General features: G+C 42.8%; 1 protein-coding gene across 1 annotated transcript in view; it reads left to right on the forward strand.

Annotated features, from left to right (window-relative positions):
• The window catches only part of LOC146174540 (venom metalloproteinase Antarease-like), a 102,344-nt gene extending 75,431 nt beyond the window's left edge, over window positions 1–26,913 (forward strand). Inside the window, exons 9-14 of the mRNA XM_084584947.1 lie at window positions 302–351; window positions 6,058–6,166; window positions 10,487–10,651; window positions 11,810–11,954; window positions 21,766–21,903; window positions 26,816–26,913. Of these exons, the coding sequence (XP_084441073.1) occupies window positions 302–351; window positions 6,058–6,166; window positions 10,487–10,651; window positions 11,810–11,954; window positions 21,766–21,903; window positions 26,816–26,896 (688 nt within the window). The 3' untranslated portion in view covers window positions 26,897–26,913. The remainder of the gene's footprint in view (window positions 1–301; window positions 352–6,057; window positions 6,167–10,486; window positions 10,652–11,809; window positions 11,955–21,765; window positions 21,904–26,815) is intronic.
• Window positions 26,914–27,120: the final 207 nt, after the last annotated feature.

Consider the following 27,120-nt stretch of genomic DNA (forward strand, 5'->3'; position numbering starts at 1 on the left):
CCCCCCCCCCCGCATCACTCCCCTGTGAGCTGACAGGTACGTGACTGTACGAAGTGCACACCTCTACTACTTTTAACTAGGAAATTGAGGAATTTAGCTTGCTATCATAAAGACGGGGCAGTGCTGAGGCTTACAGGATGCATGCCACTTTCCGATAATGAATGTCTGAGCATGCCTACACTATATTGTGAACTGTAAGAAAGAAATGCCTTTAACACCATGTTCTTTTTAATAATCTGCCTCAAATTTACCATAAATTTGACGATCGAGCATTTGAAAGTATATTTGTATTCATTTTCAGGCAAGAAATTGCGAAGCCTGCATTCGGACGAGGTTTCGAGATATTGAGAGGTAAGTAAGTAGCGCAATCTCTCCACAGTCAGTTCGTTCCGGTCGAAACCGAAGTGCAAGTAATGGAGCATTATTGTGGGTTTTGATAAAGGAAAACGCCTAGATCTATACGTACCGCATGCTGAAAGAGAAAATACGCAGAATGTTCTCACCAACGAAAGCTGTGCATCCTTGTGTTGTGTGGCGTCAGTGCGCGTTAAATAGCCCAGATGAATGAAATTTCCGGACTCATTCACAACAGTGCCTGTCATAGCACGAACATCATAACCAAACCACACTCAATAAATTTGGAATGACTGTTCTTAAGCCCATACTTCCCCCATGATATTTGTGCCCATCATTACATAGAATTCCTATAAATAATAATTAACTCTAAAGTCTTATTATTGGTAGAGGTCCACAACACAACTGAGCCCGTGCATGTAATTTTTGGAAAGATATTCCGCTGGTGCAGCGACGTTTTGGCCTTGCGCTGCATGTTGTGCACGAAAGTTACCCCTTTTGATCAACATAAAAAAATTTCGAGCACGTTAGCGCTAGTTGTTGGACAACTCTTGGACGGACTAACGCCTCATGCCGGAAAGATTCCACGGGTAGCTTCTTGTGAGCCAGCACACTCTGGCATAGATGCGGAGCTTCTAGTGCAAAGCTCGTAATTTCGCTGTTCAATTCGGCACTTTTCGCGCACTGACAAGCATCCATCACTAATATTTGGCATTCGGAGAGACACGTGGCTGGGAATCCGCCATGCACCTCGGCACTTTAATCGGACATCGGTCTCAGCGTTTTACGCAAAGGGTATATTTGACGGGGTTTCGTCCTGCGCTAGGAAGCAAGAAATGCATAGTTGCGTTAGAGAGTCGCTCCTTCAGTAAGTCGGCGCACAATTATACGGCTACATGTCGGGGATGTCGGACAGTCGTTTCGCTACACCAAGTTTTCGTCTATGTTTTCAAGAAAGCCCGTTCACCGTCGCCACACAGGGGCATGCCTTGTGCTGGCTAAATGACATCGGAAATCTGTGTGGCCTCTTTGCCCGATAGCAATGCGGCTGGGAGCACATAACTTCACCTTCACATACAAACGTTGTCTCCAGCATGCTGACGCAGGGTGTCTTTCACATCATCCGCTTGTTGTGCTATAGTGTGGAGGAGATACTTTCGGCACCTATGCCGCTTCGGTTTCAGCGGATCTTGGCGTCATGACTGGCGTCAAGGAGGAAGTGCGAAGAGCTGAAGTCGTAAAGTCTTCATTTAAAGCAACTGAATTTTTCGCGCTGCACACTACCTATATGTGTGTAATGCTCTAGTCCGGGTCTTCCTCCTGGTAGTTGTATTAAGCCTTAACAGCAGATTCTATTAGGCTATGCCCGATTATCTACTTCCCAAAATTTCGAAACTGTTCGAAGGCTGCGTCGGCCCAGTAGTCCGCATTCTGGCTGGAACTGGGGGAAATTGCTGAGATTCGTCACCACTGCATTCATTTCCAGTGGTATAAACGTCCACAAACGTTGCTGCAGGGCTTCTTCACTCAGCGGCATTGCACCGTGCACCATTCAAGAGAGTGGATGTCCTTCTCAGCATACTTCCACTATCTCATAACGTGTACTCAATGAACGCTTGTTACATTGACTGCCTAAATCGGCCCTGTGAAAGGTCAACCCAAATCTCGTCCATTACATATCATCTCCTATTTCATGCTTTTAAGAGTATTTTTCCGCCAGGTACTTCCCAACTGGCTAATAGCGGTCTTCATCGAGAGTTTAACGTCGACGTCTTGGAGGAGGTTTTCTGCCCTTGCGCTTTCCATTTCCACCAATCATCGCTTTACCTTCCCGAATCTAACCATAGAACTTAACGCATGAACCATGATGTCATCAACCTGCTGTCCAAGTATGTTGACAGAAACCCTATGAACTGGGACACTCTCCTCGAGGTCAAAAAATACGCTATCAATACCGCACGTAATCAGATAAATGGGCGTCAGTCTATTCTTTCTGTGCGCTCGCAAGCAAGATATATCGCGTGCACTATCTGCCTCTTTCTTGCCAGTTGTGAACAAGACCCGTGGGTTGCCGACACACTCTGCATTGCCGAAGAGTTGCGGCGCCTTGAACGCTTTCGCATTGCTGCTGCTAAAGACTACCCAAAAGCACGAGAGGATGCTGACCACCTTCGCGTCATCATCACGGGGATTTTGCAGTGCAGCCAGGGCCGATTAGAAAAGCAGGGAGTTTTTCCAACGGGTGCTGTGCAAAAACAATGCATCCTAAGTCGTCACACACCAGCCCAGCAAGCTCAATTGTCGCTTCCTCAGAACACGTGGACGTAAATCTGCGAACCTGAAGTCGCTCACATCACTTGTTTAAAGCCCTTCCGTTCCGGCGATGTTTATTATTCCCCTACGGGCTTTCTCTGTCAAAGGCAAATTGTGAATCCCATGGAGATGAAGCGGAAGATAGTGTGACATAGAGATGGCTTATACGTGACTGCCAAGTCGACACAGCGGGCTTTACACGCTCGTTCTGAGGGCAGTAAATTAGTCTTTCCTCACAGTAAATGATACTGAAGAGAGTAAACTAGACGACAGGTGAAGAAATTAATGGACTGGTATTCAGTCCCATTTTAACAAGCATTAAGCATTCAAAACGTCAAATTTGTAATAGTCCTGAAGGCCTAGTCCACTCGATCTTGTTGGAACAAAAAGTTTTGATGAGATGTGCATTGTAACCACTCTGCATGTCTGTAGAAAATATGTGATTTCAAAATGCAAGTTTAAAATATAATAAACGAAAAACGATGTTACGTATTAGTGAATGCTGCAATACCAATGCAGTTGGTTCCTCTTTATCTCATATCAGTGATAATTCTAAATATTTGTGTCCAAAACATACTAATAATTACGGCGCAGATAGATTAAGGGATAAAGACTATATGTATGTAACTGCGAGTAGTTTTTCGCCAGTATTAAACAGTAAAGATTCCCTAAGTATTTAAACATGCATAACAAATTTCTTCCACTTTAAACTAGGTTGCCATAGAAACATTATGAAACAATATCTATACAAATATGCAGAATTTACTAAGCGCATAAAGCACTTTGCGCTGGCATAACACAGAGTGTAATGTTTACCTATTGCATCACGAGAAGCGTTCCAACGTCCATGATTGAGCAGGCCTTATTTCAGGGACTTTTCAAGGCATAATTGGAAAACATCTTTTGAGAATTCTTGACACTAACATCACGGATCATATTTTTGGTACCTTTAGGTAATTGAAAAAAATAGAACGACTGTTCTCGTCAGAAGTTTTATTTAAATATGAAGCCCATTAACACGCTACGAAACCTGATTTACAAAGATACACATCCAAGGTAGCAGCCAACTCGAAGCCAAAATCTAAATGTTTGACATTAAAAATTGGTATAAATCATTCCTGACGAAGGAGAATCAAAATTGGAACAATTTACAATTGAATGCTACGTTTAAGAGGATCCCGTAAATCAATTACAAATATCTGCCCACAGCTTGAAAAGAACTACAGTTTTCGCAATATTTAAGCAATACGGATTTTGAAGTCGTAATTTAAGATTCGTAAATTTAAGGTTTAAAGTGCTTCCAAAAAGTAGCATGACTACATTATTTAGAGAGGGTGTCAAGAAGACGAAGAAGAAACAACGCTGCGGCATCGCCATCACCATCGCTTGTCTCCGGTGCCCATCTCGCTCGCGCTGAAGCTGTGCCCTGCGGCTGGTAATTCGATCCTGCTGCACCCGATTTACTGCCAGCGCTAGACGTTCGCACCAACTATTAAATCCACAATTCAAGGGGAAATATAAAAAATCTCGACGCTGTGCATCAAATGCTCCCCGCAGGCTATCCATAGCGAGCAAAGAATATCAGTGATATTGACAGATATCGAGTCCCCATCTATCGTTCTTTTATCAAATATATTAAGTCTGTCTTATGTAGGAACGGCGATAGCGGTGATCTGAACAGACTCCGCAGTTTTTGCTTAAACGCATATGTGAAATAAGAAAATAATATACAGACATATCGCACTCTGCCAATCAATGCGTCATCAACCAGAGCCGGTTTGCTTGCATAACTTTTGTCGCTTGCTGCTTCGCCCCGGCTCACAGTAGAACAGGTGGGGAAGCGCGAGGGGAAAAGGAGGTAAATGCACTGCAATATCTGCCCACCGCAGATAATGCCTCTTTAATTTCGGCCTTTGGGAATCAAATAACAGCAGCTCCTTCCGGATATAGTCATGTGGGCATTATGATGCCCCGTGAAGGGGTTCGCAGGAACCCCAGCGGTGGTAGCTAGAAAAGAGGAGGATAAAGTTGTAAATATTAAGTGCAAGTATTTGGCACCTATCGGCGGAGTTATACACAGCATGCAGAGTCAGTGGCAATGGTTCAAAAACAATATAATAATTTGAAAGGATTTCTTTGGGCATGCTTCAGGGATTCTTCTACCAGCCAGTGATCAATTTTCAACACGTAGGCAGCAAGAAAACTGAACGAGATATTTATACTTTGCATTATCAGTTTTAAAACGCCGTGACGTCATTAGTACGATGACTAAACAAAGTCAGAATAAAGCGGGGTGGATCTAAAAGAGAGCTCGACAGGATAGAGCCCATTGTACAAAATATAAAAAAAAAGATAGCGCATTCTGATGGGCAAGTTAGTACGTTTTAGGAAAAGGCAGCGAACCATCACAAATCCGCGGGATGAAGCAACAATGCCCTAAGAAACATGCACATGAGTCATGGAATGAGGATGTGCAAGTTTATAAGATCATCACTGCCTTGTCCCTTCCTCTCTCGCGTTTGTGCTTGTGCACTGCCTTTTCCAACAATGTCGTACCAACCCGCTGATCAGTCTGTGCTATTCGTCTACCAACCTGCTTTACAACATAATTGGCTCTAGCCTGAAAACATTGAATAAGTGTCAGCCTTTGCTACCTTCAATGCAAGGGCGTCATGAAAGGAATGCCTTTTTTGGGGCGTTTACTTGTTAAATATCTTTTCGATTTTCATCGTCCCCACAAGTTTTCTTTGCAAGAAAATGTACTGTTTGTACAACGTTAGAATGACACTGAGTACACGCATACAGTATTCTGCCTTATAGCAGCTTCAAGCTAGGTCATCATTTGTTTGTTTCCCTTGGTGACTACCTTCCCTTGTGGAAAATACATCTGTTTATGCAAATGAGATGTCAAACACTCAAACAAAATGAATCACTTGCAATTCGGACTACTCATATACGTCACTGCTAAGACAAAATTAAGTGTCTGAGTTTTTCTATGGAATTAACTTTTGATTTCGGCACATGTGTCTTGTCTACTAAACGGGGTGGTAAAATATAGTCGAGGTATATTTTATTATGTATGGAGTGTCTATTTATTGAATAAAATTGCCCGTACTTTTTTTACAAAGCTCAACAAGGTAAGTTCTCTGTCTAGGCTTTGTGGCTTGCCGCTTCAGAAGGCGTTCAACAGTATATCTTGCTGGGCTAGTTGGGGTGACATTGTGTTTAACCAAAGGAAAAAAACAGCGCTAAATTTTCGTTACACATTTAGCGCTGTTTTTTCCTTCAGAAGGGGTCTTGTGAATACACCAGCGTGAGCCTGTATTTTGTACAAGGTTACCTTTCAACTCAAATTGCATTCCCGAAACTTAGATTGGTCTCTTTCCTAAGGATCATCACGCATTGGTGGAGCGTGTAGCGAATTTCGTGGTGCCTTGGTGTCTGACGACCGAAACGTTCTGGCTACTGCAATGACGACTGCCCATGAACTTCTTCATTTGTGAGTACGAGGTGAATGTTCGTGGAAAGTTTTGTGCGACACAGATAGAGCATAACCCTCGTTGTTTGCTATTCTTGTTTACTGCAATCGCGCAAGCGATGAGCAGTTTGAATCATGCATATCAAAATAGCATAAAGCTGGAGAAAGCATTCGAACTTGTACGTTTAAGCAGAGGACTAAAAGGAGTATATTCCTATTCAAACAAATGGACTCTTTCGGCTTTGTCAACCTCTAAGCTGGTGTGACCCGCGGAAAATTCAGAGGACTAGGTAGTGCGTTTCTGTACCTGAATAATGTTGCTGAGAGCCAAAATCTCCAGAATGCAGAGTCTAACTTCTGCATAGGGAGAGCAACTGTATTAGTTATATTGCTATGAATAGGAAGGTGGCGGAGCGTGCTTTGGAGTAGGGCGAAGCGCTTGCTTTCCGTTGGTCTTGGTTGTCGGCTGCGGCTTCTTGTGGTCAGTCGCCGGTTCACACATCGCCTTCACCTGGCGAGATCTGCCGCTCACGCCAGATCTGTTCTCAGTCATGATGACGCAAGGCGTCGAAGAAATCTAGAACGAGCGGATGAAACACATGACGAATTATTGATTCCACGACGTGTAGAATCAAGACAGCACCCACTCCAAGCCATTCGGCATCTCCGTGGGCTTCGACCTCCAGCAAATAACGAGCGCTACACTTAAAGCTCCGGGGTCAAGCATTTATTAATTTTTTCACTCATCCCAGTGAAATTTATTTCATATTCTATTCCTTCAACCCGTGCTCATTATTCATTAATACATTGTATTTCAAGAACTCGATTGGAACTCTCGGTTGGTAGGCTCTGGTCATGCTACAGATAAGAAAACTACGAAATGGGCAGCGGCGTGGGGTTGTGCGCTAGTGCCATGCCTGCTGTCTTAAACCATCATCCTCATCTGGAGGTTTGCTGACGGCATCTAGAATCATCGTACACAAAAAGTTATTCAGCGCTGGTTTAGTAATGTTTCTTTGTGTAGTGTTGTTGTTTGGTTTTTTACCTTCGTGTTGCGTTTTTATTTGCCAGTGCAAAGAATTTAGGCGAGAGAGACACTAAGAGATAATGCCAAATGATCTTTCGTTTAAGGTGAACTACTTCGCATCGTATCCAGGGATTATGTTTTGGCAACTTTAAAAATTGTATCTAGGTCGAAGTTTTCGATGCAATACATACCGTTATTCTTGAAATACAGCCAAACTGGGTCAATGCTTGATACGAGATATATTTAAATAGTGTCCGCTAACGAACATAGTTCCTACAGTTGTGACTTCTTTACTCATGTGTATGAGTCGGCATACATTTGATCATAGTAAGATGAAACGTAAATGATTCAATCATCATGCTATTTTTGTACTTCCGAGGTACAGTGATTTCCTTCTAACATCCTGTAGATTAAACACCCCCTGCCATGACAATCTCCCCGGCTGTTTGTATTTATTTTATTTATTTATTTATTTGCAAGTACTGTTAGCTCTTGCGGGCTGTTACAGGGTAGGCAATATACATTCAAGCAGTACAACAAATTTCCAACTCTTTCTCAAAAGTTTCTAAAGAACAAGTTTTTTCAAATACGCTTCGGTCAAGGTTGTTCTATTCAATGATTGTTTTAGGCAGAAACGAAAATTTAAATATATCAACTCTTGGCACATACGACATCACTGCAAAGGAATGATTAGTGCGAGATGACAGTCTCCCGAGCGGCCGCAAGTACAAGCCGGAATCCAAATTGAGTTTATTGTTATAAAGTTGATAAAGGAACTTGAGCCTAGCAATTTTTCTACGAATATCCATAAACATAAACGTACATACATAAACAAAATACATACATAAACATACATAAACAAATATACATAAATATACATAAACAAAAAGTCGAACAATGCATATGCAGTTACAGCTCTGTAGACAGCTTTAATGAGCACAAAGCCTCCCGTTAAATGGGGCATGTACAATACACGCTTAACACCTGTGGCTTGTGGAATGTCGGAGTACTATTTGTTTTGTTTAAGGAGTTTTGGTTAGGTTTGTGGGGTTCATCGTCTCAAAGCAACTCAGGCTAAGAGAGACGCCGTAGTGGAGGGCTCCGGAAATTTCGACCACCTAGGGTTCTTTAACGTGCGCTGAGATCGACAGCTCACGGGCACCTCTCTTTTCGCCTCCATCAAAAAGCGGCTGCCGAGACCTGGATTCCATCCCGCATCCCTCTGCAAAATTGTCAAGCGCCCGAACTACTATAGCACCCTGTCGGGGTTGTTTAAGGAGGATTTCTATTCTCCGCCCCTAGATTTTCAATGCCTTAGAATCACTGCAGAGACAGGTGAGACCAAGAAATGTGGCGCAACAAACACAATCACATGCGAAGAAACACAACACAGGCGCACAGGGGAGAAAATTTCATGGTCTGAAATTCCAGGATTCAGCCATGTCTCAGCGATGATCACATTGAAAGGTTCAGGAGACAACAATAGAACCTCGAGTGCAGATATCTAATTACTAACATGATGAACGGAAGATTAAAAAAGTTTGCGATTTTTGTTTCTAGTGATTCGCGACTTAGGTGTGGCCTTTTGGTTTTTGTTTCTGTTCTGACAATAGCTTTTCGTCTTTCTCAAAGCAAAGAGTTGTCTTTTTATCGGACATTATCGCAGGTTATGTATGCTATTTCATATCGGTGGCGATTTTCTTTGGTTCGATCTCAGATTTTTTTCTTATATGATGCACACCTATGTGAAATATATTCACTAATAGAAAAGTCAGAGCCTATACATTTAAGAACAGTGCTTCAACACGCGGACCTTACGCAATAATTGAGAAGTTTTATGATTACAGGTCTGCAGCTTACTGAATCGTCATTGTCTGGCTTTCGAAGTTTGCACCTCCTTTCTTTGCTTGAAATGTTAGGCCCTAGCAAGCGCTCAGGCAGATTCTCTTTTGTAGACTGTTGAACTGTTTTTGTAGATTCTTAAACTTTTCTTTTGCCGCATGCAATATCTTCAGATTACTGGCTTGTATTTTCAACTACATCCATTTTCTGTGTGATAGCTGCAAGATGTTTCACGATCTTAGGTATTCTCTCGGCGTAATCCAAGACATGATTTTGAGCGCCGTTAAGATTTTTTCGCATTACCTGTCATTTGCGATTAAAGTTTGATTAGTGACGTTATTCTTGACTTCTACATTTATTTTCTTCTGCAATGGATCTCAGCTGATAAGCAATCGTCGAGGCCCCAGGGCAATGATATATATATGTATCCACTGTCGCCTCCCAGCTAAACGAAATATTCGCATTGAAATACGAATTTTTAAACGCATATCCACCAGTGCATGTGCGCACGGCAGCAATACTAAGTAATCATTGTTAGTAAAAAATGGCGCACTAAATTTATAGCTGGCGCTATTTGGCCCGAGACGCATTTGCGCCAATAAAGTGCACCGTAATCACGTACTTTGTCTAGAATGGACGAGGACCAAGAAAGAATTAGTGAACTGCATCTTAACGTAGCTGCCGGGCCCAGTGCCACGGATATGATCGATGCCTTCATTTTTACAGCTAAATAGCAATGTCGCAGTGCTCTGTTTCCTGGTTCTGAGATTGTGCCGGGGACAGCGACAACACCGTTGTATAGAGTTAATCTGCAAGCTACATGGGATATCAAATTTTGATTTTCGCTGACCCACAGTTGAAGCCAGTCAGAGGGCGCATCATGAGCTGGTGTTAGCATTATCATTTTCACAACTAACCCAAGGGGTACGCGGTCGAGGAAGGCGAAAGAGTTGATGAAGTGCACTTTAACAGCAGCCGTGCGTTCGCTTGGGGCTAAGAGACCAGCGGAAAGCATCCAAATTCTCTTCACTTCCAAGGTAATAAACGAAGCCGAAGAAAGAGGAAAAGAGGGCCAGAGAAAAATGCCGCTGATAGAGAAAAATCGCTTAGTAATCCAAGTCTAGATTTAAAAGAGGTGGAAAGAGTTTAGTGGAAAGAGGTGCTAAGATTCACACTAAGATTTCTGCGTTCGGGAAGATTGGAAGCACGGATAAGGCTGCCACACGCCCATTGATAAATGAGAACGCGGCAACTACTGCTTACTGTGGCGCATGCATCGCATTCAACGTGTGTGACTTGATTTTATTGCATACTGCTCCTAATGAGTGTCTGCTCCACTGCGTGCATTGCTGCCTTATACTCTGGGATAAACTGCGTACAAAGGTCAATGCAAGATGCCCTCAGTACGTTTAAGCCCTTGCAATATGTTATCCGCATATTCTAAAGGTACTTCATTCATTGTTTAATTTCAGAGTGGGAGCAGTACATGATGGATCGCCAGCACCAGCCAATTTGCCCGGAAGCCCGGGTGCCTCAGAATGCCCTGATGATACAAAGCACGTGATGTCTACCTGGACCAATAAAACCATGCTGCCGATGTCCGCGTGTACTGTCCAACAAGTGCTGTCATTCCTGAAGTGAGCGGTTTTATTGAGACATATATATGTCGCCTATTACACTAGATCAAAAAAGGATAGTGCAACCATAACTTACTAAGAAACGTCCGAGAGAAACCAGTCTTTTACCTCCTAATATGAGAGAAAGGCTTCATTAAACACTTATATTCAGTGAATCTACTACATATATGTATATTCTCACACAAACTTTACTACTTAGTAGAGTTGCTGCCTCGCAATAACTTCCCTGTTATTGTACGAAGTGCTGTTGTAGGAGTCACCCATCTTGGGAACGCGTTATTATACAGAAAAACAGGTACATAGCAAACACTCATATTTGCTCCATTTGTCTTGTATAACAAGAAAAGTGAATCTTAAACATTTCACGACTTGCTTGTCAGCCTCACTCGTTGGCGATTCTGATGATATAGAATTGACAGTCGTTGTGCAACACTGTTGAACTACTAAGAAATCTTGTATATGTATTCCATTTTACTGAAAAAAATAATCATGACGTTTGAGTAAGGCACACATAATTTTTATGCACGCTTGGAATTAATAGCTGGCGAATCAAAACAGAACGCTTGTCCCGCAGTTTCAGAGTTGGCCGGGCATTTGTCATCACGCCAATTAGCGATGCGAAACGATCTAATTCAGTTGAGAGAATTACAGGTAGCTGGCTACCCCGCAACTGGAAATTCAGCGACAACACTTTTTCTTTGTGCGTTTTGGCATGGAGAGTTAATACGTTTTGAAGCTAGTTCCATGTATTTAAGGTATAAATAGAGCCTATTAGTTTTACATAATCAGTCGCCGTTTTACAGACGAAATAACGCTGTTGTTTGGATGAGCAGGTAGCCGAGATTTTAGGTTCACAGATTCTTTATTGTTCGGACAAAATAACACGATGGCATCGTGAGAGAGACGCCAGCCGAGCAAGTTAGGATTTTATACATGCCCTAGGGCAGAGGCTCCAGACTTAACAAGTATCCGACACAGCGGCGTTGCTGGCACTTTCTTCCTCTGCCTAATTTATCACTGTTAACGTAAACGCGCCGCAACTTGGCTGTTACATTGTTTTAAAGACCGACACTGAAACCACTAAGCGCGCGTCTTCGTTTGCCAGATTGAGCGTTTCTAGGGCTGCACTTTCAGTGTGAGCCTTATTCTTGCTTGCAGGTCGGTGAAAGGTGAATGCCTGCTGAACTCAGAGACGAGAGCTTTGGCACTGCCTACGAGCGCAAACATTAAATCTGTTGTTATAGATGGAAGCAAGTATTGTACATTTCTGCACAAAAATGCTAAAGAAGTGGAGTTCATCGAGGTAAGCTCTTTCACTCATCCCAATAGCAGGATAGAATACTCTGCTTATGTTTTCACCCTCTCGCATGCTATCTCTTAAGTGCATTTCCAGATGGTTAGTCATCGGTCATATTACTTGGGGAGATACATTCCTGTCTACTTTTATTTTAAAATATACAGTGCAACTGCTTGAATATAATGTGTGGTGGGCTTAGATAAAGATTGCATAAGTGAACGTCCACAGAGACAATAAGCATGAAATGCGTCTAAGCATGGCACGAACACTATCAACTATAAAAGGTGAACGAGTACAAAGCAACTTAACAATATTCATCTACTTTGAGGTAATCGCTTCATTTCTTGAATAACTGTCATTGTGTTTCGGTCATTTCTTCCAAAGTATGAAAGAGCAGTAAACAAGGGGAAAATGCTGGAAAGGAAAAAATGGTCACATTGCAAATATTTAAGAATACAAAGATAGCAAGCATTTTTAGAGGTGACAATCTTCTGTTCCCGAATAGTTCTGATGTTTCGCAGCGCATTTTCGCTTTAACCCTTAATATATGCACATTTTGGGTATCTACAAAAATGCAAAGGCATGAGCAGAGCACATCACTGTGATTTGAGATTCTTACATTCCAGCATAAAGCGATCTTGTATGTAATATAAATGAGGTGTAAAAAAATGACATATTGACAACAGTACAATTTTTTACTAAGAATGTAGATTCTTACATTCCAGCATAAAGCGATCTTGTATGTAATATAAATGAGGTGTAAAAAAATGACATATTGACAACAGTACAATTTTTTACTAAGAATGTTTTTGACGTACTTCGAATAATAAATGTTGAGCAGTGAAACTTTTGCAGAAGAGCAAATATATTGAAAAGTTACTGCATGCACACTGCTAACTGCAATCACTAATAGAAGGCAAAGGCGGCATTCAGTTTATTAAGCCACGAGCTAGAATTTGGTTTTAGTGCCCGGGTACACTTCCTCTAATTTTTTTACTTCCCTTTGTCTCAAGCTAAGTGGCTTCGGCTCACACGAGCTGAAGCAACCATATAATGATATCAGCTACAACGATCTCATCTCAATGTGACGACTTGCCCTTCTTCGATGCCACCCATGTGAACTATGGCAATGCTGCAAAGCACTGCTCTGTGAAGAGGGGTCCTGGCAGTGTCTGAGTTGTGTGGGTGTGGTTACTCTGATTGGTTCCTATGGCAGACACCATAATGGCGTGTGACAGTCAGGCTACAACAATATGCTGTCGTGGTAGTCTTGAGAGTGGCTTGGTGTGTTTTCCAGTGTTTGTTTTTTTTAATACAGATGGACGCTTGAAACTAAGTTTTAGGCTTGAATACTTTTCGGAGGAGGAGTACGCGCCTTCTTGAAAGTGGTGGTATACGTCAAGAGATTTTTTTGCTCATTCCCATCGGTTGGTTTGGTTAATAGGGTTTATCGTCCCAAAGCGACTCAAGATATGACTGACGCCATAGGGGAGGGTTTCTTAAATTTTGGCCGGCTAGTCCTTTACATGATATCGCACAGCGCGCGGGCGCCTTGCTTTTCCCCTCTATTGAAAAGCGACCGCCGCGGCCAGGGATAGATCGCGCATTCTTAGGTACAGCAGTCGGACACGCTAACCACTGCACCACAGCGGCGGAGCAGTTCATGCTGACGGCTGTCAATCAATTCACTTGTATTCTTTACCGTGAAGATGTTGGTCTGGAGCAATCGATATTAGTATGTGTTGCTCGCTTTTTGTTTGATTTTCCCAAAATTGTCCCCGCGGGTTTGTAGTAACGAGCGTATCGGGAATGATACTTATTTCGTCAATAACGTCAATATTTTTTGAAGCTTTCATATTGTGGTTGCTCCCCAATCTAAGGTAAAGCCTGTTGATAAAGCGTGGAACAAAGAGGAAGCTTTGATGAAGGCAATACACAGATTCTGGTTCTTTGCACAAAGTTTTATTTCAAATGCCACTCACTGCATAACTTTAGCTCATTTCATAAACAGGGTTTTCCGAATTTCAGCCCATTTATAATCAGGATGTCCAAATTTACACTACCGGAAATAGTAACTTTGAAACGTTCAACACTCGATGATTAAGTATAATGATTCTATTAGAATAATAATTGCGTTAAAATGGTTCTCTTGATACATACATGACTGTAAACTCGACAGCGATAAGGAACATAACCCTATTTCATAACCATAAATGTCATCCGATATATACTGGAGCCTGACTTGTGAGCTGCTGATTTATTTTCGGTGTAAAAGCTGCAAGATCTGCTAAAGCATCACAATACTATCTTTGCGTATGACCATAACAATTTCCTCAGAGTAGGGAATAAAACCTGATGCTAAACTGAGTTTTGTGGCACCTTCGCAATCGTTTTCACGGTCGCTGAACATCCTGAACATGCCGTCATTGGTGTCCAAGACAGTTCCTCAAAACAAACAACATGTTAAGTACACTCTCGATTTAAATTTCATAAAATTTCTGTATTAAGTATTCATGAGGCAATAAATGAAAAGCTTTTCCGCAATCCAAAAATATGACCTGTTCACTGCTGTTAGCGTGTGTAAAGTACTTGCATAAGTTAGCAGCTCTACCAAGGTTGATAAACCACGGCGAGACCCGCGGTGGCGATCTCAAAAAAGTTTCAGTTATTTTCAGAAAATATATTATGAATAAGCGGCCTTTACCTTTATTGTTTATTGGCTGGTAAAAAACAAATCTCTGTGTTTTGTAAAACACAACATATAAGTTTACTTGAGAAATGAAATGATACGAAAAGAAGCCTAATCTATCGAGAAAAAAAAAACAATCTGCTCACGGCGCCTTATAAATTGTAATGAAATACTATGAATCAGTCAGTATATCAGCGGAAGAAAACTGAAGTATCTCACTGGGCCATCGGTCTGTTAGCGTCAAAGAAAAAGAGGAAATTTAGAAGAATCATTTTGCACACCATGTTTGGCTTCAAAGAGAACCTATCCGCGCAAAACGCACTGCTGCAGCTGAAGATGGAAGTTATTCACCCATCCACCAAAAGAGCAATCTTAGCCTTGGATCTCAAGCGCGCGTTCGATATTGGGAAGCACCCGTACTCCTGCATATCTCACAGTACGCTACAAGGCGCAATTCTCTCTCCCCTGCTCCTCACCATAGATGGAATTTGTCACGCCCTCTATGCAGGTAACGTCGCTGTATGAGCGTACAGGGGAAGTCTAGTGTAAAGGAAAAATGTGCTCTAAGAGGCTGCTAAGACTGCTTCCTATTTCCAGAAATATGGGGAAGGGTGAGGGCTGTGCTGCTCTCCAGAAAAATCAGAGGTCATCATGCGCAGGAGAAGAGATCAGGGCCCTTTAGAAATTTAGGTGCGCGATGGTTTGTCTCCTGGGGTAAATGCAATGCATATTCTTGGGCTACTCGTCAGAGCAAGGGTGTCAACGCATCAATGACAACTACTCCACGTACAGTATTTAAGCCATTAATGGACATGACGAGCCTTATTACCACAAGAAAGAATAAGATGATAGACACTGCTCGGCGGTTAGTGCCTTTTTATTCTACGGAATTGTTTTCGGATGAAGAAATGCGACCTAAATTTTTTGGATGCACACAAGAACGCATTGTGATTGTTGCTGAAACATATACAGAGCGCTTTCTAAAGTTGGGGGTGTACAATACGACAGACGTACAGATTGAGCCCCACATCTCAAGTCAGTATGACACATTGTCATGAGCAAAAGCTGGGGAAAACGTGGAGGAATACTTATTTGCCCTTGATTCGTGAAAGGCAGACAAGAAATTCTGAAGTAAGGCAGGAGCAAGTTTCGGCTACTGCCCTTCCCTAAATTCAGGCAAGGAGGAGTGCGAGCGCCAAGAGTATCCCGACCAGCTACTTTAAAATAGATGGACCCTTTTTTTGTGAATGCTACGGATCCTGTAAGAGGCGTGTCGACAATATCGAAGGTGCATCAGAAGCAGACGATTAATGAATTTTCTGTTCGGCGCAGAAAAAATTGCAGAGTTGGAAGAGACGGCGATCGCCATGGCTGCTTCGCAATCTAATTTCGAATATATCAATACGGATTCGGAGACTACGCTCAGATTTTCTAGGCGAAGGACGATTGCGGCGATTTCCTGCAGTATCTTCAAACAGTCTGTAGTTTGTGCACGCACAAAGAGCTTCTTTTGGCACCAGGCTCTGTGGCTGTAGAGGGAAAGGAGCGCGCTCACGCCTCTGCCCGACCTTATCTCCCCCGGGATTCCTACTCTCTCCTTGAAGTTTCAGACTACATACAGCCATTGTTGACGTATGCAGACGGATTACAGAACTTTTGTCTATAAAGACAGAAGTTCTCGTGCCCAACCAAGGGATTAGATAAAGTAGAGCATTTTAATTTACGCCGATTACAAACCATATTGCCAAATGGTTTGTGGCAGGGGAACAAGCCAGAGTTTCGGGACTTTCGTTGCAAGAAGAAAATAAGAGGGCGATGCTGGAGTGCATTGATAGATTTTATGCTGAGCTCTGCACAAGATCCAAAAGCGATTCGAGATGTGGCAGCTCTGTTTGGACCTGTCTAAGCGAATCTTCTTTATTCAACTAGAGCTCAAAGTTTCTATTCTGAAACTTACCGAATTCTATGACGGGCTGTCTGATACCGCTCTCCTTATCGAAATTCCTAGGATGAGAAGACACTTCAAAGCAGCCGGAATTGCCCTCGAAGTCGCCAACAGCTGGGCAGCATTGGACTTCTTGACATTCACTACGAAGTGAGATTTTGTAGACTCCCTTCTCAACCTTTCATTAGGGCTGTAGCTATTCCTCACGGTATGTGTGTCTGTGGCATCGTGTGCGAGAAGGTTTTCTGAGCTGCACAACTGCAGCGCCCAGAGCAGCGCCCATGACACAACTGAAGAGTCTGGGAGTGCACTGAAGAAACACTTTAATGGGCTGACTTGCGCCCGTGAAAGAACTAAGTGATTCGGCAGGAGCGATAGCAACAGTCATGCTCAGCGGTCGTCAAACAAAGAATGCCCGTCGCATTCGTGAACGCTCAATTTAAAGGCTTCGAAGAAACATCGAGATAAAGCCGCCAACGGTGACTAGCACAACATGGAAAAATGCAGAAACACTCGCGAGTGGTTGGAATCTTCGAGAAACATCTCGGCGCATCTTGCGTGACATAGAAACTCAAAACGCTGCGCCTCGCGGCGCCAAGCATGAGAAAAGAAAGAATACAGGATTTATTTGCGTACAGAACTAGAGTGATGAGGCCGTATGCCGGCGACTGCTAAAATAACAACAAAAAGTGCTTTGAATGCTTCGTGGCAGCACTCCGCCATTAAAAAATCCTCGCCTTGATGCTAAAAAATTAAGAAAGCAAACAAAACATAAACATTACAAAGGTTAAACACTACGAATTATTTAACGCGCGTCATATGGCTTCAGGCGTACATGTATAATCTCCGGGCGTGCGCATCACCGTTATGATCCTGTCGTACCGTCAGGAATGACTTTATAGTCCAGTTGTCCGAAGCGCCGAATGATTTTGTATGGCCTAAAATATCGACTCAAAAACGTTTTACTTAGTCCTCGACTGCGAATTGGTGTTCATACCCATGCTTGGTCTCCGGGATTGTACTCAGCGTGGTGGCGTTGCAAGTTGCATCGCCGGGTGTCGGTGCGTTATTGGTCTTTATTGCGCAGACTTGCAAGTCGTCGATCTTCCTCTGAACGCTGAAGGTAGGGGGCGACGTCCAGTTTCCCCTCGTCTGTTAAGTGCAGCAGCATTGCATCGAGCGTGGTCTTTTGATTCCTGCTATACACAAGCAGGAACAGGATCGCCCTGGTCGCCTCCTGAACAGCCTTGTTATACGAGATCACGTACGGCAAGATGGTGTCCCTGGTCTTGTGTTCGGCATCGATGTACTACATGGCGATCATATCCGGGATTGTTTTGTTGAGGCCCTCCATAAGTCCATTGGTCTGGAGATGTCAGGCAGCTGTCCTACGGTGGCTCGTTCGAATATAGTTCAAGATCGCCCGCGTGGGCTCAGCAGTAAATGCAGTTCATCTGTCCGTGATGAGCACAGAGTACGGTTGACGAAAAACTTAGCAACCTCTGCAGCGGTACTTTTGGGCAGGGCTTTCGCTTCCGCATAACGGACTATGTAATCGGTTGCCACGAATATTTATTTGTTCCCCGCTGATGAAGTTACGAAGGGGCCGAGAAGGTCTATTCCAATTTTTTGAAATGGCGTAATCGTGGGCGGTATTGCGCTCAGTAGACCAGCTGGTCTCATCGGGGGTGTCTTGCGTCGCTGGTAATCATGGCACGTTTTCTCATAATGAGCAACGTCGGAAGACAAACGTGGCCAGTAATGTTATCCTGTATCTTATGCAACGTGGGCGCAAACCCAAGACGTTCTGTGGTCGGCTCATTGTGCAGCGCCCGTAGAAACTCTTGTCTGAGGTTTCTGGGCACAAGAAGCAGCGCGGTTCTGCTGACTGCGAAGTTCTTAGGCGAATGACGATAAATGATGCCGGAACACAGTAGGAGGAAAAGCGATCTTTCCTTCTAAGCAATCAGCCAGGGTTCGAGCGCTGCTGCAGTGTGAAGATGCTAGCGCTTGCCGGTACCAAGAAGGCATCTTCGTAGTCGTTTTACGGCAGCGCATCAACGGGGGATCGTTGATGCATCGGAGTGCTTGAGACTGGACTTGTAGACGAATGGGATGTGAATTCTTGAAGATGCAGACACCATCGCGTAAAGCGGCCGGAAGGATCTTTTAAGTTGGCGAACCAGCAGAGAGGATGGTGATCACTCACAGCACTGAATGATCATCCATACAAATGGGGCCAAAATTACGATGTGGCCCACAATATGGCAAGGCATTCGGTCTACGTCATCGAATAATTGGCTTCAGATTTCGACAGGGAACGGCTAGCGTATGCGATAACTTTCTCCAGTCCCGCACTCTTTTCAACGATAACACCACCAAGGCCCAGACTGTTTTCGTCGGTATAAATTTCAGTATAGACTTTTTCAATAAAGTGGCCCAGAACAGGAGGGGACTATAGGTGACGCTGAAGTTTGGCGAAGGCTTGTTCTTGCGGCGCTTCCCAATGAGCGTCTACGTCACACTTTGTAAGCTGCGTCAACATTTCGGCGATGTGCGAAAAGGTCCTGAAAAATCATCGATAAAATGGCACATCCCAAGGAACCTGCGCACAACTTTCTATTCGGCGGGTGGTGGAAACTGCGTGATCGCAGCCGATTTATCAGGGTCAGGGCGAACACCATCCTTGCCAACGATATGACTCAGGAAACGAAGCTCCTCGTTTGCAAAGCGGCATTTCTCTGGTTTCAAAGTTAGCCCTAATGACGTAATAACTTCTGATACTGTCCGAAGCCTTTCAGGTGGTCTTCAAAGCTAGAGAAGAAAACAACGACATCATCCAATTATACCAGGCAAATCTGTCCCTTTACGCACGCCAGCACAGTGTCCACTACTCGTTGAAGCGTCGCTGGTGCGATGCAGAGGCCGCAGCACCTTTAACTCGAAAAGGCCGTCTGGTGTGATGAATGCGGTCTTCTCGTATCTCCTTCGTCGACCTCAATTTGCCAACAGCCGCTTTTCAGGTCCATCGATGAGAAGTACCTTGCATTGCAGAGCTGGTAGAGTGTGTCGTCGATGCGAGGAAGAGGGTAAACATCTTTCTTCGTTAGGCTGTTTAGGCGGCGGTAATCGACAGAAAAGCGAAATGTCCCATCTTTCTCCACTAGAACGACTGGTGCCACCCAAGGGCTTTTTGATGGCCGGATAACATCATCTTGAAGCGTTTCATCGACTTGCTCGCGGATGGCATAGCGTACTCGTGACGATACGCAGTAGGGCTTTGGCGCAGAGGCCGGGCGTATTCGTCCGTTATAATGCGGTGCTTGGCCAGTAGCGTTTATCGCACCTTCAGTGATGATGAGAAGCGCTCACTGTAGTATCGAAGAAGACTGCGATTCTTGTCTTTTCTGCTGTAGGTTATTGCTGGGTTAATATGAAAAATAGGCTGACGAACTTAGTCAGGTGCGCATTTCAAGGGTTGGTGTGGAGGGGGAATAGATCTCGGATGTCCGCCAATTCGTCGAGAAAATCTATCGTCGTTTCCTTCTTGAGATGCCGGTAAACGAAACTCTTAAACGCCTCGCATTAAACATTTCACATTCGCACCTTTGGTCATCTTAGGATCGGAGACTGGAAAGAGGCGTTTCATCTCCACAACTTAAACCAGGACGAGCTCGTTTCGGAGTTGAAGTCTTGATTGAAGGAGGGCCTTGGCCTTTCCTTCCGAACGACACTTGCAAAGGCAATCAAAAACACTCTCTTGAAAATCTTCGAATTCTTCAAAGCTGTTTCGTGATTTTCGAACCAAATATGGTAAGATCCTTCAAGAGCAAAATAGGCTTGTTTAACTTTGCTGAATACTCCTCCGGTCGACCTTGGAGACAGGGGGGCTCACAAGGTTGGACGAAAACCAAATGTGCTTTCTGCTCGACGGGTGCCACCTTTGAGGTACGTCACGGTGTCGGAATTCCGCACCATCCCCTGATGTCACGTTTGGGTAACAAGGCCGATGACACAAATCAGGAGTCTGGGAGGGCACTGAAGAAACTTTATTATTGCACTAACTTGCGCCCATGAAAGAACACAGTGATTCAGCAGCTGCGATACCTACAGTCATGCTCAGCGCTCGTCGAACAAAGAATGCCCGTCGCACCCATCAACGCTCAATGTAAAGGCTTCGAAGAAACATCGAGATACAGCCGCCAATGGTGACTAGCACAACCTGGAAAAATGTAGAAACACTCGCGAGTGGTCGGAATCTTCGAGAAACATCTCGGCGAATCTTGCGCGAATAGAAACTGATAAAACTGCGCCTCGCGGCAACAAGCATTAACAAAGAAAGAATACAGGATTTATTCGCGTCCAGAACTAGAGTGATAACACCGTAGGCCGGCCGCTGCTAAAAAAAAACAATAAAAAGAGCTTTGAATGTTTCGCGACTACATCAAACATCATTCCGATAACGCTCAGCGCTATTGAGCAGGAATTTACCTGAGCGTAATGCAAATTTCGCGGGCAAAAAGCAGATCTCTACCATATAAAATGGGCCTGCCAAGCAAATAAAGTCCTAGTCACCGCACACAACCAACGTGGGAAGAATGGGAGGTGGTCATTTATAGCTAGCTCGGTCCTCGAGTACTAGCGAGCCTTTGTGGATAGAGCGAGGGCGGTAGCTTTAGCGAACAGAATCTCGGACTGAGGACCTGACCATCCTTCCCATAAATCGCCCTCTCTTTTTTCTTTCAATAAAACGTTTTCTTCATATTCATCCCTAGCCCTTAGCTGCTGCTTCAATCCCATAAGGCAAAACCCTCCTAACTCAGCATTAATATAGCTGCCGTATTTTCAGCTATAATAGGATTACTTCGCTGACTATTAGGTAGTTCCCGCTTAAGAAAAGAAAACCAAACAACTCAAACCAACTCGCCACCAATCCAGACACCATGGGTTGACAGGTGCTCACAAGAAATCACTTTAAATGTCTCGTAAAGTGTAGAAGTATTTGTAGTGTTCTGCTCCAGAAAGACGACCTATTCTTGCCGCCTCCTGATCCTTTATATATTTTCTCGAATATTATTTGTTCGCTCTATCACTTTATGCTGCATCCTGATATATGAATCTGTATATGTAATAATCGTTCAACATATATTGGTGCAGCTTTAATGCTTTAATGCTTCTTTCAGAACTACCATGACCACCACAGTATTGAGGGTTGCATTTTAGTTTGTAAGACAACTGATGAGGAGGGTGAAAAAATACATCACATTCATATTGCACCCGACTACACAGCTTGCGGAGTTACATCTGACGGCCGAACAAAGGTCAGTATGCGAAAAATGCAATGTCCTTTGTGATTACAACACTTCATCGTATATGTTCACGGGCGATCAGGAGATCAAGCTCTGGAGATGAAGCCGTGGAGATGAAGCTCAAATTCTCTGCAACATAATATCAAACTGAAAATAAACAACGCTGCAATGGTGTCATTTGGCATAATATATTTAAATCTGCTATTGCTGTCTTAGGATTGTTGTACCTTTTTACGAGCAATCCCCCACATTTCACTACACCACAAACATAAAAGCTTGTCTGTATTTGACACTGTGAAAAACCTTTAAAAATGACTTCTTTTAATTAGGGCACGACATATTTCGCATTCAGGCAAACTGACGGATTGATTGTTTTGAGAGCTAAGCAGAACATTCAACAACAAATGAGTCGCAGCACGATTCGAATTAACCCGTATATATCGAACGTATTCCCAATCATTGAAAGCCTCGCAACATTCAACACCGTTTTATCTCTATTTCCTCTAGACGATTACCATCACCTTCCCTAGGTTCCCTATCTTCGTTATCGCAAAGTGTCACCTATTGTAATAACTCTCGAAGGCATCGTGTGTCCCCTTAGTAAGAATAAGGTGTCTACATCAGCCGAGACGGGTGGTATGGTTTTTAAAATTTAGAACATCTTCGTTGCAAATATATATTACAAGTTAATTCCTTATTGTGGTGTAATTTCCAGCTATAAAATTAGTGCCCTCAAAGAGAGGGCAGCTAAGCTAATTAATGATCCTTTTTAAAAATGAATAGAAAAACCCAGTACTTTGCACATGCCTCTGCAGAACAACTTTCATCTTGAACACGAGAACTTATTGGGGTGGCTAGCACGGATTAGAAAGTTGTCACTAAAAAAGAGGCAATCATTCTAAATAACTACTGCGTTGCGTTTTATTATGCGCGATATTCCTCAGACGGATTCTATAATAATCGACTTCGCCAAAGATTTCGATCACGTAATCAACTGCTGTATGATTTCGAAAACATCAGCATTTCTATCATACCCTTTAACGTTACCATGGCTTCATAACTTCCTCTTGCATCGCCTACAGTTTGCACTTGCTATTAGTCTGTCTTCGAATGTTTTCTTTGTTTCCTCTAGTGAGCGGCAGGGGAGCCTGTTTGGTCATTGATTATTACTCATCACTTCAATGATTTACTTAATAATATATCTTCTACTATGAGAATTTTTATGCACGTTGCATTATCTGTATGCCTATTAAATGTACAAATGATCATCAGGGGCCCAAATTAAATATTTCCATGTTTTGAAGATTGGTGCGCCGGATGGTCAGTAATAGTAAAAGTTCGAATGCTGCCATCCCATTCAGGCGCAAATGTAAACAATCTTACAACAGATACCACATTCAAGGAAATTTACTCTCATGTATTCCAATACAAAAAGCTCGCTGTTAACTTTCGCTCACATCATACATAGATCTTCCGCAATGCATAGATATGAGCTTTCAACTGAAACACTTTGGGGTATCTAGACTGTAACTTCAGAAATTTTCCTGCTAATAATCGTGTAAAGCTTACAATACTTTTGTTCGTCCCAAAAATCACGAAGAGTCCTAGCTGGACACCCTACCATAATAGCTTGATCACAGATATAGAATCTAAAATATGCATCTAAAATAGAACCAGCATGATTTATTTTATAAAATATAACTACCATTCCCATGTCACGCAGATTGAAACTGACCTCTTTATATATTGCAGGCGTACTTCACACGACCTCTCACCTTATACTTTACGCGAGCATATACAATTCAATATATTAGGCCCATTCTTCTCACGTCTCGACGCACGGGTCCACCAATTTGCGCAATCAAATCAGTTTTCAAGGTCATATGCAGCTTGTAATTCTTCAGGACGTAGACGGAGTAATCAGATTACGGAATACCGTGCCAGGCAACGTCGCTTCTCGGTCTAATCTTGATGCATTCCATCAAGGCAACACACGGTTCGCTCATGTAGCTGTTAAGAATGTCTCCGTTCTCTTTTTTATTTGTTTTCTTTTCTGCAACTGATGGCTATGTACTTGTTCTGCTTTTCTTCCTTTCGCTTTTTCTCTTATCCATTTTCCTTAACAGGTCTACATGCGGAGTGAAACGCGTGCCAGATGCAGTATATTATTTTTATTTTTTTTTTTCATTTTGGTTCTGTATTCGTTGCTACGTACTTTCTTTTCTTATTATTTCTATTCTCTTTCATCAGAATTTCCTTGCAGTTTTTTATGTTCATATATTTTACTGTGCCTTGTAATTCTGTCTTTTTACTTAATTATCTAGCGTGTTTAATGCATTGTGCAGACTTTTACAGCCATGTACCAACCTTCCACAATGACGAACGAATCTGTATTATGTATCAGATAAATAAATAATGTAAGAATAGATATCGTAGCCATTCTATATTATATAGCGGTCCACAGACTGCATGAGGCTGTCTCAAAAATCACTACCAGATTCCCGTTGATGAATTATTATTACGAGATCTACACATTATCATAGTGGCCAAAAGCCGAGAGAAGATAGGCAGCTTTTTCTGCTACATTTTAGTTAACGGTAGTTTCATTAGTTTAGTGAAGGCTTGTCCCTCGCAAAACACACGCCTTAAATATTATGTAAAATATAAAGAGCAAATTTTACATGCTCTCACTCGTGCTGAGCTTTTGTTCAAACAAAGCCAACTATCTACATACTCCACACACTTTCGGTAGTTTGAAGCCAGAATTCTTGTTTTTAGCTTGAATAAAGATGGAGAGGCTTCCGACGTGATAGCTTCTTTTCTACAAAGCCCGTCAGGAAGGTAGTACATCATTTGCCCCGTTGTCTGTTCTTGGTGAATTATTCAAAATGTTCATTACAGCAACATTAGACGGAATATAAATGCCTGGATCTTGTGTCAATACATAAAATATACTAAAAAGGTTATTTATTTTTCCTTTCACAGGCTGAGTCTTTTTTTCTGCAAGAAGGTACCAGCGCAAAGCTATTTCCCAAACTGAGCCTTGTTAACAGCGAATATTATATACCAGTTGCGTATTTAGGGAGCAGCGGTTTACGGAAATATACACTTTCAATCATCATTAGTGAAGCGCATACGGCTAGGTAGAGAAGAGACACAGACACAATCTTCTCTCTTCCTCGTCGCATGCGCGACAGCTATAATGTCTAATCAATATGCCCAAGCTTCTGCTTCTACATTGCACTTTAAGGACGCGACTGAACTCCAAAACGTCTTTTTCTGCCCAAAGTCGACGACAATAGAGAGTCTATGAATTCAAAGACCATTTTGTCCTTATACCAATGTGCTTTGTTGTAAAAACACCACCAATATTTATTTTATTTCCGTAGCATTGCTGCACAGTTCCACGCTGCTCGCAAATACAGCTTCCTCGCTCAGGGGAATCCGCTTTCCTCACGACTGCGCGGTCAATCGTTTGAACAATAATTGTTTGCGGCCCAAATTACTTTTATTTCAAGCCTTGCGTTTCCAGAATACCCAGCCTGCTTCTGGCAGAGAGGGATTAGAGAGGCGTATATTTAGTCGAATCTCTGCAGCTAGAATGTACTGCATTTGTTACGCTGCTACAAATATGTGATGTAATGAGCAGATAGAGCTGCCCTTAACTTTCGTCGCTAGTGTAAATGAAGGCAGGAATTCTGCACTGTACGAAGTCTGGTTTTTGTCTCTCCGAACATCACCTTGTGAAGTGAGCGTGTACATTTCGGCCAGCAAAAATGGTTTTGAGTGCTTGAAAAGTAGGCCAGACATTTGTTTTTTTTAAGGGAAAGGTGTTATAGGCTCCGTTTTCTTGAAAGACAGATGACGGCGTTGTGAGCTAATTTACCCCTTCACTTTTGTCAGTTTTTACATGACTGGTGACATAGCTGAGCACAGTCTGGTCATTAGACAGGGTGACGTCATGGGCCCAGATGGCATGGAAGACTGGAGACAACCTGGCAATGCCACGTAGCTCCTTTTAGCTGGGATCGAGCCCTCTGAAGTTGCTGGATCATAGAGCCGTGCTATTTCTTGACAACGCCAGAACGACCATACTACTTGGCCAGCTATATCGACTGGTCTTGCATATAATATTGCATCCTACGAGAGGATGTTGAGTATTGTGTGGCAGGTAAAACAGGCGCGCAATAAGCCACAAGCATAGTTAATACACGCGAACGATAAACATCAATCACCCCCGTCGAGATAAGCCATTAGCAGCGTAGAGTCATATTCGCTATAGGCAGAGCTGAAGCGCCCACAGCCAATCTTCTTCAGAGGGCAGTTTTAATAAATACCCTCCTGACTTCATATCACACAGTTGATTCTGGATAGAACATAGACGAAGTGAGGGGTGATAAACGCAGCTGAATTGTTGGTCTGGTAGAAAAACTATTTCTTTGGGCCACATTATTCAGCTGTCAAAAAACAAGATAGGCTGCAGCAATAACTGCAAGTTTATAGGAAGGTTGGATTTGAAGTATATTCAGTTCAGCAGGCGTATGTTAAAGCCGGCGAAACAACTTGAATTTAAATTTTCTATTTGCAGTTTAGCCTAAAAGCTGGAACCGAAATAAAATCTTTCGATGAAATGTTTTTTTAAGTTCGAAATAGGATGCGTTATTATTTTCTGTAAACTTAACTTTTAACTTTGCTAGTTGCGTGGTTAGTGAAAAAATAGTTGCTTTGAATGCTAAGTGAAGGCTGAAATACTTCTTGTTTACAAAAGTTTCATCTTAGACGTTGCGATCAATACAGTTGTAAATTTTGGGGGTGTCTCATTTTTCAGATAAATAAAGTATTTCAGCTATGGCTGCCCTTTTATTAGGAATTGTTATGAAACATGAGCACTCAAACTAAAAGGATTGCTTTGTTTTATCCGCAGATCTGCCTGAACAGCATGTGCTTACCGCATCCAGCCGCACCAAAACCTATTCATACCATTCCTGAGAAAATAACTCAATAAATTATCTGCTGAATTTATTTTAAATATCAATCACTTGCTGGTTTCGGTTACAGCAGTGCATGTCGCCATAAAGTTTAAGGCTCACTGCAGTAGAGTCAATAAATGCCACGAGACCTGAGCGTAAATGCTGAATACCGACTTTATGGTAGCTGCCGAAGCTTTGCAGTCTCAACTTGCCCATTGTCAGGGAGGGAACAAGGAGGTTTGGGCATAATATTGTAAAA

This window comes from Amblyomma maculatum, chromosome 11 (genome assembly GCF_055883805.1).
Source record: "Amblyomma maculatum isolate TAMU_Amacu chromosome 11, ASM5588380v1, whole genome shotgun sequence".
Classification (NCBI taxonomy): domain Eukaryota; kingdom Metazoa; phylum Arthropoda; class Arachnida; order Ixodida; family Ixodidae; genus Amblyomma; species Amblyomma maculatum.